Source organism: Sminthopsis crassicaudata, chromosome X, assembly GCF_048593235.1.
Source record: "Sminthopsis crassicaudata isolate SCR6 chromosome X, ASM4859323v1, whole genome shotgun sequence".
Lineage (NCBI taxonomy): Eukaryota > Metazoa > Chordata > Mammalia > Dasyuromorphia > Dasyuridae > Sminthopsis > Sminthopsis crassicaudata.
In genome coordinates this window covers 6,357,979-6,374,737 of record NC_133623.1, presented here as the reverse complement: position 1 = coordinate 6,374,737, position 16,759 = coordinate 6,357,979, and the positions used below count along the sequence as shown (strand labels likewise).

Sequence of the window (16,759 nt, the reverse complement as noted above, 5' to 3'; positions counted from 1 at the left end):
CCAAGCCTCTATCAACAGAGGGGACCAGGGCAGCTCCGGCATAAGGCATTGAGGTAAGATGACAGAAAACTTAAGAGCAGATCCTTGTGGGGGCAGACTCAGAATTTCCAGGTTTTCTTTAATGTGCCCTCCCCCAATTTGGGGCAATTACAAACTCAGGTCTTTATGTCACTGGATTCAGAACACACGACATTTAAGCTCAGACCGCGCAGGAATAGTTCAGGCCAGGGCTAAGATCCAGAATGAGTACATTGGTAGAACTTTTTTTCCTCTCCCAAGTGATAAGCCCTCACAAAACAAGCTAAACGTAGATGACTCGACATAAAGAAAGAAAAGGCCTCCATGATGGGAACACAGGCTCGATGCTATTGTAGGAGAGGACTGGGGCTGAGACAAAGTTGGCACCAGGATATCCGCTTTCTTATAATCAATTACATTAGGAGACAGAAGCCTCTCATCTGCAGAGCCCAGGAAACTCCCCCAATGGGGGTCCCTTGGCTCACTTGGACTGAGGCCCTATTCCCCCCAAGCTATCCAGTAAGCATCAGAAAGTTCCTTGAAGTCCAGTCTTCCAAATTCCAAGCCTGACATGCTGGCTAGACATCCTGCCCTCGCGTAGCATCGGCTCTTTGCCGCCAACCCAGCCCCAGAGATTGATGCCCTAGAAGCTCAGGGTGTGATAAAGCCCCCGTCTGCTAGAAACAGCCAAGGGCTAAGGGGCAGTGCTAACATCCCGAGTCACGGCCTGCCCTAGTGCGGTATTGGCTCTCGCCACATCGTGGGAGACAGACACACAGAGAAAGACACAGAGTGATAGGTAAAAAGTAAAAGACAGAGACACAGAGAAAGACAGAACGAGAGAAAGAGAGAACTAGACAATGACAGAGATGGAAAAACAGAGAGAGAGACAGAGAAGGAAAAGCACGCTACCTGCCATGGCGCGGCTTCTCGCATATTCACTGGCAGCTACAGATTCGGGAGGAACCTGCCGGTTATCAATCCTCCCCAGCTCGCTATACATCTGGGACATTGCATGGTCTGGCATTGGCATATGTTCAGGATAAACAGGATAGGCTTCCAGAGGAGCCATGTGCTGAGAAGGCATCGGTGGTGGTGGTGGAGGGGGTGGTGGTGGCGGCGGTGGCGGAGGTGGTGGTGGTGGCTGCTGATGCTGCTGAGGCAGATAGATCATGGAGTGCCAGTAATTCTGGTGGAAATACTTGGAGAAGAAAGGAAGAGTTTTTAATTCTTCAGCGTTCTATTGTCCTAATGATGATGATCCTAACTACCATGAATAGACTGGAAGGGCCATGAGGGGAGAGAAGAGGAGAAAAAGTCCCAGGGACAAACACAGAGCAAAGCAAGTCGGGCTCCGCCCCAGCCAGCCTCCACTTCCCAAGAGATGCTGAAGACTTAAGGAGGGCAAAAAGCTACAAACACGAGGAGCCAAAAAAAATCCTTAATGGATAACCCACTTATTTTTAAGCATCTCTATTCTCTGATGCAAGAGCCAGCAAGCCTACAATGAAAGGGAGAAAAGGCTGCATCTAGCCCCATGAGAGCCCCTGCTATGGCAGGGGGGAAAGGATCAAGAAAAGGTAGAAAGCTAAGAAAGTACTCTAGCGGCCGTTGACAGCCTTGCCAAGGCCACTGCTTCACAGATTACCCCCACAGGCTGTTTATGGGGGAAGAGACACACATGGAAGAGCTCTAAGAAAACATTAATGCCCCTCCAAAAGCAAAGCCACCCCCCCTTCTCTCTTTTCCTAGCTTTGTTCTAAAGAGCAGCTGTGTATGGTTAATGTGAGCCCTTCAAAGCTAGGCTGTACCCATCAAGTACAGGAGCTCCTCCCCCTCACCGCTACTTTCGAGCCTTCCTAACGACAACATATTCTAGCAGTTTTATGATTAAGTCAATGAAGAGATGACGTCCTCTGGTTAGCAAAGCTTTGTGCAAGGAAGAAGAGCCAAGTTCAAATCTGACCTTAAACGCTTATTAGCTGTGTGACCCTGAGCAAGCCACTGTGTGGTGAGGAACATTTGTAAAATTGGGATAATGACGCCTACCTCTCAGGTGTTGGGAGGAACAAGTAAAATAAAATCTGGAAAGTGCCTGGCACACAGTGCCACAAACACTCGCTTCCTCTCCCACCCACCCCCCACACCCTCAAGACCTGACAACTTCCAGTGCAAATCAACTGACTTCAGCTTGTACATCCACAAATCCTAGCACACTGCTAGCGTGATTATAAGGAAGAGAGTGAGTGAGTACACGTCGACAACTTGACAAGCCCGAGTAGGCCAGAGAACACCAGTCGGCCTCGTTATTATATATACTTTGGCAGTCAGCGCTCCAAGTCAAAGAGCCCACCAGAAATGGCAGCAGGTCCAGCGGCCAGTGCCGTGAGGGCTGGCCCAGCCCCAATTTGGGCACAGGACCTGCTTTCCCTCCAAGGCCAGAGTGGCTAAATCACATCCTAGTGAGCAACAGCCTTTACCAAGTACGCCCCCCCCCCAGCCCTTACCTGAAGCCCCAGGTTAAAGTAGTACTGCAACACCTTGGGATCTGCAACAGAAAGAAGAGGTTCAGGTGAGACCCAGATGCCAGCCCCACCTCTCTATTCCAAAACAAACCCGGCCCCCACCGCTCAAGAAAGCTGACTAGTGCTGTCTTCAGAATCAATAGAGCAAAACTGTGTGCTAATTATCCCTAGCTTTAGCAAGCTGAGAGTAGAGAAGCCAATTAGCTGAGCTTAACTCTGAGATCAGCGCTGTTCCTTAGCTGCTCCCAAGGGAGAAGGCTCCAGCTACAGTTTTGTTACTTGGGGGAAAGTCTGCCAAAAGTAGCAAGATGCTGAGGCTGCTGGTGCCAGAAGTGGCAATCGGCAACTCAGAGCAGGCCGCCACTGGCGGTCCACAGGTCTGCAGCTGGCCCGCCAGGTGGGTGGCCCTGAGCAAAGCCCCCAGGACCCTAATGGAGTCACCTCCCACCTCTGCATCCCTGAGGAAGGAATGAGAATATTGCCTTGAGCTACCAAGAACACATCAGCCAAGTAAGGCTCCTCCACCTCCAGGCCTTGCAGGGCAGCAGCCATCCAGGTTAGAAACGTCTTTTGCTCAGTTTGCTCAAGCAATTCTACCTCTACCCCCCTTTTAATAAAATTAATACAAGTATCACCCCAGGTCCTTAAGGGCCCAGAGGGTAGACTCCATTTCTTAGCCATAAGGTACCACCAATACCAAGCCCCCAAATGCTACTCGAGATTTCCTCAGCACTGCCCAAGCCAGCCCAGTGTATAGCAAAGTCCTGCTGGTGAAGCTAGAATAAGGAGACCAGCAGAACGAGTCAGGTTATATGGTGGTACAGGGGCACAGAACGGTGGCCCTTGGCTTTCCTTGGGAGCTCTATATCCACCAAGTGGGTACCACAAGCCAGCTGGGACCATGACCTTGTAGCCACTGGGATCCATCTGTGTTCCTTGAGCTAGAGTGGCCCTCACTAGGCTCATGTTACCAATGAGGAAACTAAGGCACAGTGACAGGAAGTACCCGGCCCAAAGTCACAGCATCACTCTGCGGATCCTTTCTTAAGGGTAAATGAGCAGTGGTGGCAGCAGTACCATCTAGCAGAACCCTGGGCACCGGAGTTAGCATGTTTAGGCCAACTCACAGGACTGAGCCAAAGTAATGGGAAGCATCCAGGTATCAGAGAACTTGCCAGTGGAACAGAAGGATGTGAACCCATAATCCATCACTGATCCCTTAAGACGGCAAGCTGATTGTTAAGCCACCCTCACGTTACTCTTGTCAGAGCCACTGTGCTGATCACTTAGGGCCTGGAAGCTCACAAGGCAGAGCAGGTCACTAACTGGACACCATTCTACAGTATGGCACAACAAAACAGGCCGCTGAGCCCTAACACAGCTCTAGACTTCGGTCCGGTCTGCACCACATAGAGGCCTGGCCGTACAAAGCTGAAAGAAGGGAGAAAACCTTGGTGACTTCTGCCAGTCTTCATCACAACGCCCTGGGATCACATCTGGCTTCTGACACTTACCAAGCTGAGCGACTGCAGACGAGCCCCAAGCCCTTCTCTCCAAGGTCTTAAGGTCCCAACTCTAAAGGAAGGGTTGGGACTAGATTGAGAGCTTCCATTCCAATGGGGGAAATGGCACACACACAAACCAGACTGAGGAGCTGGAAAAGCACCTTGGAGGGCAAGGTCCCTCCAGAAGGCAGAACTGGCTGGAGCCGAGTCTGAGGGAAAAGCAGGGACACTCCAAGAGGCAGAAGTGAGCAGCCGGTACAAAGAAAGGGAGACGGAAAATTGAGCATTGTCACGTGGGAGGACCAGCAAGCAGACCTCGTCCAAAAACAGGAGAGGGCAAGCCAGAATTTTAAAGTGCAAGACACAAGAATCTCTGGAAATAACAAAGGACCGTGGAACTTTATTGCTTGAGATGCTCAACTGAGAATAGACTGGAAAGGAGAAAGTCCTGGGGCCCAGTGGCAGGTTCTTAGTGTACATTATAGTGCAGAAACCAGAGTGAAGACAGACTGGGGGCAGCTCAGAGGGTAAGAGAAAAGGGGAGTTGAGAATGTCAGAGGCTGCAATCCGGGGTGAGCCTCTTAAATAATAGAGAAGTTAGAAGGGGAGTGGCGTTAAGAAGTTGGTTCTGGTATAAGCAGCTTGAGACATCTACGGGACATCCGGTAAGTACCTGGTGCATCTGGTAATATGTGCCAAGAGGAAAGTGAGACAAGATGGAGCTCTCCTCAAACAGCCTGGATTTGTTCAATAAAGAACTAGGCAAGGTCCTCAACTAAAAACAGGGAGGAAGGTGTCATGGGTAGCCCAAAGAGAGTAAATCAGAGACAGCTAAGACTGCTCGGCTTCAGGAATAAATCGGCAGACATTCGACCCCGAGGCAGCACAATGTGGGCACGCCAATGAAAGAGGAACGAGAAATATCTTAATTCCCCCACTGGCAAGTCTAGAGTTATGAGTATGGATGGCTAAGGATGCCAGGGGATGGAAGAGGCCCAAAACCAAAGGCAGCATCTGTCGGAGTAGAGACGGTTCAGAGAGCACAAAGGAGGAGGGGGGACAGATAGCACAGGTAGAGGGGAGGGAAGACATAGCACGGTTGGGAAGGGAAGGGGTCCTCTGCCAATAAGAACCTTCTGGATGTGGAAAATACCAATGTTAGGATCTGTGGCAGTAGGGCGGCTTTCACACATGTCCTTCCTGGATGTGACACTCCCAGGAGTCCCAAAATCCCACTGCAAGCTATCAGAGGTACTCCGATGCATACAATCCTCTTTGCAACCCAGAGAGCCCCAGGCCACTTGGAATTTCTAAAGGAGATGATGGGATCAACTCCAGGAAGAGTAAGAGCACCTTCGGAAACCTGCTAACTAAAGAAACTCCCCAGGCTGCTTCCAATCTCTGCTAGTTTGGCTGGTTTTTCTACACACCATCCCCAAGTCACTGGTTTCTAAGGAAAGTCTATCACCATGACATCTCAGCGACCCCCAAGTTGCTTACCTCGAGGCAGGTCACTGCCGTTTGGATCATATGAATAAGGTGGGGGCATCGGGAAGCCTCCCGGTTCTCCCATGTCATTCGGTGGACCAGATGTAGCAACAGGAGCAGGATAGTAAGAGTATGTTGCTGATGGGATCACTGTAACGAAGCAGCAATTCATGGTCAGATCAACCAGCCAAGCCCAGCCAGCGGGCAGAGGCTCCCCTTCCAGGAAACTCATCTGCCCAAATTCTCTTCTGCGTGAAGGCAGTTCCCCCCTCAAAAAAAAAAGTCATTGATGCTTTCTCTTAATATCAATACTCTCTAAATATCACTCTCCTTCCCTACTTCCCTCCTTAAATGAGCCATCTAAGTGAAATTAAACGTCACATTAGCAGAGTATTCAAGATTCTGCACCTGTAGTCCCTCACCTTTCCAATGAGAGGCTCATATGGTCATAGACAAAGGCCCAAGAAACCATGAAGATCTTGCCCAGGGTGACAGAGGCAAGATTCGAACTCGGGGCCTCAGAGTCCAGATCTAGCCTGCTTTCCATTTCCTGATACATCCTTCATCTCTTCTTGGGAACCAAGATGGGCTATCACTCATCACTGAGCTGGGACATGAGAAGCTCATCCCTTGGCTGAAAGGCAGGGACTCCAAGCTCATCATGAGTGAATAACCCTGTGGCCACCAAAGCAAGATGCCTTGGAAGGAGCCACAAGAGGACACCCGGCCTGGAGTCATTTCCCAGCTGTGTGACCTTGACCAAATCACTTGTTTGCCTCAGTTCCCTCATCTGTCAAATGGACTGGATAAGGAAATGGCCAGCCACCCCAGTCTCTTTGCCACAAAAACTACAAACGGGGCCACAGAGAATCACGACTTAAGAACAACAGCTACAGGTTTACAAGTGGAGAGCCACGCTCTCTGGCCTGGCCATAGCTGGATGCTTGGTTCTGGTCCCCAAAATTTAGACAGGACACAAAGAAGCCAGAGCATACCATGAAGAAAAAAGACAGAGGAAGGAATTGGAGATGTGTGGCCTGGAGAGGACTCCAGGACATGAAAGTCCTCCTCACGCACGTGAAAGACCAGTGTTCAGTCTCATCCTGCCAGGTCTCAGGGGATGGATTTCGGGGAAGTGAGATCTTGGCTTGACATAAGAAAAAATGTCCAAGATTCCTAAGTGCCCTGGGCTGTCTTGGATGGCAGTGAGCTCCCCTACCTTTCTGGTTGGTGTTCCCTCCACTGGCATCACTTACATATATCATTATGGGAAGGATTTGTAGAAGGGATTTCTGTCCAGGTCTGACTTGGACTGGCTGCTCTGGGAGGGAAAGAGAGCAGAAGGCCTCAGTTGGCTGGGCCCAATGGCAGACCTTGCTGTGGTTTAGAATGACTCCAAAACTAATTTATGTCAGTGGCTAAAGCAAGCACAGGCCTGGTGGGAAAATCTCACGCAAGCAGTTCCACAGTAGCCCCCCCAAACTGCCAAGGCCCAAGCTTGTTCTCGAGGAAGCAACAAGGGGAACGAAAGGCAAGCAGAGCCAGGATGCACGGCTCTGAAGCTTCACAAAGAGTTCTGCAGCTCCCAGGCACCTGCGTGCCAATAAACACTGGCCTCAATGCTGAAGAGGCTAGGATATTGCCTTGGCGGGTAGGGAGACTTAAAATTTGACCAATTGGGTTTTTCTTTCCATTCCCTGTATACCTGAGGCCACTTTCTTTATTTTTTTTTCCATTTTACTTTTTGAGGCAGTTAAATGACTTGCCCAAGGTCATACAGTATGACATTGAATTTGAGCATAGGTCCTCCTGTTCAAAAAGATAAAATGCTCATCACATTTGGGAAAAACAAAGACATTTCCCAAAACTGCCAAGTTCCCTTGCAGTTGCCTCAAGAAATGGCAAACAGGCTCTGCTCTGGCAAAATGGCGCCTCTAACTAGTACAAACTTGAGCCAATCACCGGAAAGAGAGGGAAGCCTTCAAAACAGCCAATGTCTTTTCTAGGCATTACCACTGATTCCATCACTTAGATGAAATCAAAGAAGCTTCAATGAGAATGCCCGTCCTCACCTGGAAATTGGCCTTAGGTGCCACCTTGAGGGAAGAACGATAGGAGCAATGCACGGGCCGTCCCTCAGACGCCCCACTGAGCAGCCAAGAGAAATCCACCACACCCCCAATTTGGAGGAATTCCTACTATGAAAAACCAGGATGCAGGTGGATCGTGAACACCCTCAGTCATGGCAGGGTGTTGAAATGTGTAGCCCACGACCTTCCTCCTTATCAACTCCCCAAAGCACAACCCACACAATCCCAGCAGACTCCCCATGAATCCAGCCAAATCTAAGCACGTGACCTCGGCAACACGTCCATTTGATGCTTGGGAACTCCAAGCGTGGGCTCCAACCACACGGTCCTGGGAGCCAGGGGTGCCCTGGTCTCTTCATTGGGCACACATGCCTCTCAAACTCACACTTCCAAGAGAGAAAAGGAATAAAGCTGCTAAGCCTTCTTGGATCCTACATGTGGTGACCCACCTGAGCGGTTCAGTTGAGTTGGAGCCACAAAGAGAGGCTGCACAGGGGCCTGTGAAGACATAGAGGTTGTGCTGGAAGAAGCGGAGGCGGCAGCAGCCGCTGGGGCCACCTGGGAACTTGGTGGGCAGCTTGATAAGACAGTCGGTGGCAGGGAGCTACTACAGGAAGCAGCAGACATGGCTGCTGGGCTCATCAGCATCTAAAGAGCAGAAAGAATTGTGATCAGGAACACAGACACAGTGAAAAGCCCCAGGAAACATTCATTGCTTTCTCATAACCATCTCGGGGACTCGGACCCACATCAACGAAGGATCAAAGAACTAAAAGGGCTTCACTCCACAAGGTAGATGATCTCAGCCCCTTCCAGCTCACTCAGGGACCCTCCGGAGCTCTCGGCAGCCCTAGACTTGGCTTAGCAGAGTTGCAATACCAGCATCCTGCTACGCTAACAGCGATAGACCTTTCGCCCTCCCCAAACAAGGTCTTTTGGCAAAGTGATAAACTGACCCTGCCTATGGTAGCTGGGCTTGGATTCTCTCTGCAGGAGGGACAGACGTGACTCCCTAGAGTTTCTGAGGGCACCAGAGGCTCAGGAACTACTTTTTGGCAGGCACACCCTAGTGCCACTTGGGGGGGCAACATCAGAGAGGTTACCTTTTGAGAGTAGCTGTAAGCACCAGTATCTTGTGAAGGCATAGAACATGGTCTTCCATCCTGGAGAGACTTGGACAAGAAGCAAACTTACAAGGGAAACACGAGACTAAAAAAATATGACTACAAAAGGGAACCAGCGTGCAGGTGGAGGGGGACAAGGAGGATGCAATCTTTCAATAGCTTGTGTAGGCCTGCTTTACTGAACATGCCCTGACATGCCCAGGGACTTCGCCATGAGCAAGCTGAAAATTACCTCACACCTCTGCCACTTCATCTTCCTCATCTATAGAATGGGTTAATGGCACCCATACTACTTCAAAGGGTTTTCTTGAGAAACAAATGAGAGACATATAAAATGCTACAAACACTTGCCCTAAAAGACCCTGGATCACGAGCTATTAGGATTGAGAGTTGTAGACAGAATGAAGAAAGAACTATTCTTGCACTTTAGGAACATCTGGATTCAGATGCAACCTCTGACACCTACTAAGCATTGCTTAAACTCTTGCTGTGACTCATGGTCCCTGCAGGACCCTCAGCAAACCACAGTGCCTCAGTTCACTCTCTGAGAAGGCAGCAAATGACAAAAAGGGAACTTCCTCACCCAGAGTCTCAATAACAACACTACATCAGATCCCCAAAAAGGCCCCCCTCCCTGGCAAGCTGTTGCTGCCCATTCTCCCAAGAATGGTTGTCACTACTTTTTTTTCCCCTAGTCTGGTTTGTGGCAGCAACCTCGGGTTTGTGGCAGCAACCTCGAGTTTGTTTCTTTTCCTTTTTCTGCTAAAAGGCATAAGAAACAGAGGTGCCGTAGGGGTACACACCTTTGTGAATGGCCAGTTGTACTGGACTTTCTCATTAGAAAAGGGCACCAGTGGGGGGATGGAGAAGGACAAAACTTTCTGAAAAAAGTCCGATTTCCATCAGTCCATACATGGCACACGTGCTACCACACAATCCCGTCTAGTACCTTGTTTCCTGACACGTTTGGCACTGCCTTTTGGGACCAAAGAATGGAGCCCTTAAATTATTATAATTAAAGCAAGGTCCCCTTTCAGTAAGACTGCCTAGAAAATGGAAAATGTCAAAATCCCCAGGAGCCCAGCAACCTGGAAGGGGATGGGCGACGCCGAGGCTTACGGAGCACTGGAAGGCAGACACCAACAATGGCCGGCTTCCCTCCCTCGCCAGTCCATCACAATACCTTCGCTAGCCATGATCTCAGGCCTCTACTCTGCTTCCTGCACGGCTTCCAGACCCCGAATGGGCTACATCTGCCCTGCCTGCCTGCAGACAGCTGCTTTGTGATGAGCTCCAGAAGGTGCTCTAGAGTCTCTGTGACCCCCAGCCACAACTCCAACATTTATCATCCCCACCGCTAGCACCAAGCACAGGTGACCTGCCAGCCAGGAAAACGACACAAGTCCTGGTCTGAGGCTAACTGGCCACAAGTGCTCAACTGCCACCTAGTGCTCTTTCCCCTACTAGGGTCAAGGACCACAGAAGGTTCTACGCCAGCGGTCCTCAAACTTTTTAAATAGGGGGCCAGTTCACTGTCCATCAGACTGTGGGAAGGCCGGACTACAGTAAAAATAAAACTCACATTCTGTCTCCACCTCTCAGCCCATTTGCCATAACCTGGCGGGCCACATACACATCTTCAGCGGGGCGCATCTGGCCACGGGCCGTAGTTTGAGAACCCCTGCTCTACGCCAAACCTAAAGAAGTGGCTACATGACAAGCCAGGGGCAGCACGGCAACTCCAAGCCGGGAAGCCCCGGATTCTGGTCCCCTCTCTGACATGCGCTAGCTCTATAGCACAGGAGCCCAACTTAACTAATCTGAAGTTAGGATATATTTCACAAAGTCACACAAAGCTTATAGAACATAGAGAATGTTAAGAGATGGCTTTCCAAGTCATCAATGGCCTGTAGGGATCCAAAGGTCTTTGGCAGCTTGACCCTAAGCATTTAAGCCAACTCCTTCAGGACTATAAGATGAAGAAAAGGAGCCTCCTTGTACCTCTAGAGGGCATTCCCCATGCCAGCACTATCATGGTAGGTAGTCCTTTTTTCCTAATTTCAACACAAAGGGTCCCAAGCTTGCCAGCTGCTCACTCTCTCCCTCTGCACCCCCATCTCTTCCCATTCTCCAGCTGGCCCTCATTGGTTCTGAAGTTCCCAATGATTGTCATGGCAAGTTCCCTAATCCCTTTCACATCTGGGTTTAGGCTCCCTTTGTCATTTCACAGGCGTCGGTAAGTCCCAGGGTGGAAATGCCTTCCACTCATGTAGATCAGTAACGTCTCTGCCCGTTCTCATCTAAGAGCTTGGTGGGAATTGCCCGTAGCTCTGAGGTCAGAGCTGCTCTCACACTCAAATATTAACAGTCTACAAATAAAATCGGGAACTGGATTTTTCAACCAAGCAGCTTTTCATTTGCTATTGAAAATAAAACTCAAGTTTGTAATCTTGCTTCCTTCTCTGCCTTTGGCTCTCCTCTTCTTCTAGTGTTTCTAGGCAGAGGCTTATTAACTCGCTCATTGGCCTCCATGGCACCTTTATTACTAGAGTCCCCTGCAGAGAAGAGGAGGCTGGACCACAGAAGGCCGCCTTGGAGATCTAGCTGCTATCTCTTCAATAGTCTGGGGCGTTTGTATGGGATTTATGCCAACTGGTACCAACAGAGCCCATTCACATGAAACTGGGCATGTTATTCTCATGGTCTCATTGGCTTATCAATGTGATACAGCATATGTCATCTCTGCATCGGGCTTAGACCTAGGAGACCATCAACTGCCATACGTGCTCAATTCTCTTTATGCCTTCAAATTCCCTAGGTTTACTTGTGCCAAGAAGGCAAGACACTGTCAAGTTTGGGAACCTGGAACCAGCACAAGGGCCAGCTGTGACAGGAAAAAAAGATCTACCCAAAAGCAAGCAGAATTCTCATCTAAGTCGGCCCTGCCCAAGAGGCTCTGCCCTCTCCTACCAACTCCCCTATCTCCAGGAGTGGGAAGGCTTCCAACTCACCAGGTTAGCAGTCGATTCAGCAGTGCTATAAACAGATGGAGTCTCATAGTCTCTCTCTGCAAGGAAGAGGCAAAGTGAGAACGCCCGGTCAGTGTGCGATCCCATGACGTGACATACCACTTTGTGAACCAAGAATAAAAAAGGTCAAAGGGAACTGACCTGAGGGATAAATGTAGTCGTCATGATATTCACCTAGGAAAGAGGACAAAAAGAGTTTCTTCAGTGAGATCAGTCAACAGAAGCCTTCCAGAGTCCCCTTGGGGACAATCTGATTTCAGAGATCACACTTCCTGCCACCCACAATTGGCTGTTTTGAAAGCAGCTCCTTGAGGTGCTACTTCTCTGAGAACCCCTCTCTAACCCCAAGGATGCAAGCGAGCCAACAGCACGGTGGTCACTTCCAGGTTTCCTTTCCAACTACGATCTAGAATTTCAATTGAGGAAAGCCAAAGGGCCAAGCTCTCTCAGGTGTTTGCTGGCTTCATTTAAGGTACACATTTGTAACCTCAACCTTGATTTCTGGTAACTGCAAAAGCCAATATTACACCACTACTGTCACTGGGGGTCAGCCCAATTGTTCATCACAATCCAAAATCTAACCATTTGCTACCAAATTGGGATCCCATAACCCACATTTGGAACCCTAAATTCCTTGGGTTTGATCCTTTAACCAGCTCCGAATCTTAATTCAACTGCTGTTGAGCCCATCCCTCTGCATTTTGTTCGTAAGCAAAGTCTAAGAGATTGACAAATGTTTTTCTCAAATCAAGATAAAGGTGAAACAATAGGAGGACAAGGTGGGGAGAAGAGCACAGGGGTCAGTGCTATTCGTGGCACCTGCCCTCCCATTAATGTAGGCCTGCCCCTAAGTAGCCTATGTTGGAATAGAGGTTTGCTCTTCAGGACTTCCCTACACCCCAAGTCAAAGACCCAGTCTCAGCCTTGCCTCTCCCCAAAACTAATCTGACCAAGATGAGTTCTAGTATTCCCCCGATTACTAGATCTGTATTTCTGTATAACTAACCCTGTTCCAAAAAGGAAAGGAGCCCAGCATGCTGGGACTCGGCACCAACAGTCGGGCTGCTGTCATGGTCACTGCTCCCACACTGGAGAGATGAGGAGCTCCTTGGAAGTGGGATGGGCAGCATGAGGTAAACGCCAACCAATGCCAATTGAATGCCATTCATTCAGCTGCCACCCCTTTTCTTACATTCTAATCGCATAGCTCCTCTCTTTTGCTTTCTTAATCAAATGATTGGCTCTACCCCCCCCAAAAAATAGGCGGATGACTTCTCTGTCCATCCATCCCTCAGGAGAAAGCCAACAGGACTCTAGACCTCCACAAGCTAAAGGCTACTGTGTCACACCCACCACTGTCAGTGGGCTCATCTACGTCTTCTTCGGATGCAGTCACAGCTGGTTTGCCTGAGGTTATAGCACTGGACCCCTGTCTTGCTACCCAGTATCCGGTGGCGGCAGCGGGAGCCATTGGTGATGGGGTATTCCGAGGCTGAAATCAGAAAATACACATAAGGATGGATTAGCAGGTGCACCTTCCTCTGGGGTATAAAGATTACAATAATATTTTCTATCCTTGAGGAGGCTGCCTCTATGACCCAGAAAAGAAAAGGATGTTTCCCAGATGAACACAATTCCCACCTCAGGCCTTGGGTTCAGAAGAACTCAGCCCAACCTACGTTCCCCTTACAGTTACAAGGGAGCAATCAGGATGGCCTGGGAAATGGTAAACAGACCGAGCTGCACATGCTACGTTCCCAAGGCCGGAAGGACTCCCTGCCTCATCAGCTAGGGGGCCGGCCAGGATGATGTTTTGGGCTATGGCAACTCACTGAAGCATCTGCTATAAAAAGGGGGGAGCCCAGGACGCCTGCCTCGTGGCCTTGGCCCTGAAAGGGCCCTCAGCAGCTGCCCAGTCCAGCCTGTCCCCCGTGTACAGGTAGCCATTCAGCCTTTGCACAAAGACCTCCAGGAAGGGGAAGTTCCAGTTGGAGACATGAAAAGAGCTGCCACCCCACATCTCTTCTTCTCCATGCTATGTACCCCTCGGTCCTTCAAGGGCTCCTGTTGCAGTAGAGACTCAAGGCCCTTCATAACCCTAGCTGCCCTTCTTAGCAAACTAGCTTGGTTCTGTGGTACCCAGAACTGTACTATACTCCAGGGGACAAAGGAAGTATCCTCTCCTTAACGTCTGGAACTCTTGGCCCCTCTTAACAGGGCCCAAGATTGCACTGACTTCCTTAGCCAACATATCGCACTACTGAACAGTGACGAGCTTTCTGTCCACTAATACCCACAGATCTTTTTCAGATAAACTGCGGTCTAAATGTGCCTCCCAGCAAGGGAGATTGTTTAAAGTTGAGTGTTGAACCAGACACTACTTCCTAGAGGATTTAATTATCTTCTAAGCTTCAGCTCCATGTTTCAGTCAAAGTCTCTAGCTACAGCTCCCCCTGCCCAAAGTGGGGTCCAGGGACCTGGCCTCAAGCTCCAGGCCTGCTGACACCCTCCCTTCCATACATCTTTTGGTCTCTCTTTGGACCAGATGGCCTTCAAGGTTGTTGCTTTCCACCTTTCTGCCTAGGATCCAGAGGCCATCATGTATATCTGGCCAGCGACCCCTCCAAAGGTCAGGTTGGTGAGGAAGCAGCCACTCACCACTATCGCTGGATAAGTAGTATCATCACCTTCTTCAATCTCATAATAGGTGATTGTTTCCTCCAGGCCCCTAGGTGAAGGTCCAGGCTCAGAGGGAAAGCCAAACTGGCATTCCTTATTCACACAGTGCATCTGCCGGCGGCTCCGGCTGTAAGAACTTTAGGAAGAAAGGGAGAGAAGGGGTAGGGCTAACAGGCAGAACTCTGCTTCCCTTATTTGATTCCATTTTGAAAAACACAGCAATAGTTTTTTCCCCTTAATGTAACTTGCTGCTCCCCACATTTCCTCTGTCCTTCCTTCCCCCTCTCTCCCCCCAAGACATTCACTCACCGAGACCGAAATGAAAAGTTGTCATAGCTCGGGAAGCATCTTTTGCCCGACCCAGGATAGAACGGAATCTCAGGAGTGACCATGTTGCTTCTATTTATATATCGAGGTGATCCTCCCCTGTGAGCAAAAGGCAGAGAACCATTGACTGGTGCTCACTGCCAACTTTGCAAGTGATGGGTCTTAGTAGTAACATGGGAAAAAACACGGGGCTTTGAACATCCTTACCAAAACTACACTGCTGTATATCCCAGGGACCTTCTCTACTGGTCCCTCTTTTGCTGGGCTGCTGGCAAAACCTCTGGCACCCATGTGGTACACAAATTGCCCTCTATCCTACTCACCCCGAGGAAACCATCTCTCCAAGTCAAATAAGAAACCTCATATCAAGAACCCTAGGGAACTCTGGAGAACCCAAAGAACAATGCACAAGACAAGGCCCTCAGCAGAACTGCACAGTGAGGAGCCCCAGCGAGGATACAGGGCCTATCAGGACGGATGGCATCCACCCCCTTAAACAAGTTTGTGGAGGGAGCTGAACGTCAAGGGTGTGGGCGCCAGGAGGAAACACCCTCTGCGTCCATGCCCCAAGATTTGGGGGAAGAGAGGGCAAATAAACAGAACCGAAGGAAGGCTCCAAAGAAGCAAAGAGATTTGGCAGATTTCACGTACATTTAAGAAAAGGCAGCTACAAGTTGCCCTCTCTGCTCAGTCTACATTGGTACTCATTTTAGTTCTGGCTTGCCAAGTTCAGAACCGTTTCAAAGACAAAAAAGGATAGACCGTGAGAAGGAGCCTGTGAGATCCTCAGCCGTTCCACAGATTCAAGGGGCAGGGCTTACCTGTTCATGCCAAAGCCCCGCCCGTGTCTCTGAGGTGGTGGTTGCTGGGAACGGAACTGATCGTAAGTCACCACAGCACTGCTGTTTTGTGGGAGGCAATGGATGGGAGAGGCACGGCCGGTGTGGAGGTTGTGCTGGAAGCGGGGGGGGAGCATGGGCTCCCCTCTGCTGTAAGCCACAGTCATGAAAACCTCCTTCCCACGAACTTTCTTCAACATCCTCTTCCGTCCCTTCACATCCAGATCTGCCATTGAAGGAGGAAAAGAATAGAAGAATACATGGAAAATGTGGCTTTGGGAGAGAACATCCCTCCCCCCCTGCAAAAAAGGCCCCAACAAAATTTCATCAGCCACCGTCTAGGTCCAGGGCATCACGGACGGTCATCAGGGGGAGCGGCTTGGCCCGTGGACCTTCTACTCCTGCTGCAGCACTACCACCACCCCCCTTCAGGCCCTCCCCACAGCACAGCGCCTAGCAGTCAACAGACACCTGATGGCAAGTGTTTCCCAACCACAGTCAAGGAGTGGGCTTTTACCATCAAGTTTTAATTCCAAAGATCCTCAATCCAGGAATTTAGAAATCCCTTGCAAAATAATCAGGGAAGGAAGGCAGACATATGAAGCAAATAATTGGAAGGAGGGGGTCAAGCAAAGTCTTCCAGATACAAACCCACTTCTGGAGCATAACCACCAGTAATTTTGGGGTATGTTCCTCCAACGTTGTTGTTGTTTCCTCCTCCTCCTGCTGTTCCTCCTGCTGCTCCCCCTGCAGCTCCTCCTGCAGCTCCCCCTGCTGCGCCCCCTGTTGCTCCTCCTGCTGCTCCTCCTGCTGCGCCCCCTGCTGCTCCTCCTGCAGCTCCTCCTGCAGCTCCTCCTGCTGCTGTTCCACCACCACCACCACTTCCACCACCACCACCTACTCCACTACCTCCTACTCCTCTGCGATTAGAAAGCACACTCCAGACAGGAACGGGTGTCACTGGAGTCACTGGAGTCACTGGTTTTAAGTTAGCCATCGGGATGACATGCCTGAAAGAGAGGGAGGGCACCCATCAGGAGGTGTCCCTTTGCTGTTGCAAACCCTAAACATCAGATTTTGGCTGCCAGGGTAGAAAAATTCTGAGTAATACAAAGACCTTTTCCAAGAAGAAAAA

General features: G+C 50.0%; 1 protein-coding gene across 10 annotated transcripts in view; it reads right to left on the bottom strand.

Moving 5' to 3' along the window:
* LOC141548932 (UDP-N-acetylglucosamine transferase subunit ALG13-like) overlaps positions 1 to 16,759 on the bottom strand; it is a 32,087-nt gene that overhangs the window by 1,148 nt on the left and 14,180 nt on the right. For 7 of the 10 annotated variants that reach the window (XM_074278243.1, XM_074278249.1, XM_074278247.1 and 4 more), the window contains 12 exons: positions 16,534 to 16,634; positions 15,607 to 15,850; positions 14,768 to 14,884; positions 14,438 to 14,594; positions 13,133 to 13,271; positions 11,921 to 11,953; positions 11,762 to 11,817; positions 8,730 to 8,798; positions 8,076 to 8,274; positions 5,549 to 5,686; positions 2,526 to 2,566; positions 931 to 1,219 (listed from right to left, as the gene is read on the bottom strand). In XM_074278243.1, the coding sequence (XP_074134344.1) occupies positions 931 to 1,219; positions 2,526 to 2,566; positions 5,549 to 5,686; positions 8,076 to 8,274; positions 8,730 to 8,798; positions 11,762 to 11,817; positions 11,921 to 11,953; positions 13,133 to 13,271; positions 14,438 to 14,594; positions 14,768 to 14,884; positions 15,607 to 15,850; positions 16,534 to 16,634 (1,583 nt within the window). The remainder of the gene's footprint in view (positions 1 to 930; positions 1,220 to 2,525; positions 2,567 to 5,548; positions 5,687 to 8,075; positions 8,275 to 8,729; positions 8,799 to 11,761; positions 11,818 to 11,920; positions 11,954 to 13,132; positions 13,272 to 14,437; positions 14,595 to 14,767; positions 14,885 to 15,606; positions 15,851 to 16,533; positions 16,635 to 16,759) is intronic. The other 3 variants (XM_074278244.1, XM_074278251.1, XM_074278245.1) reach the window with 3 other exon arrangements.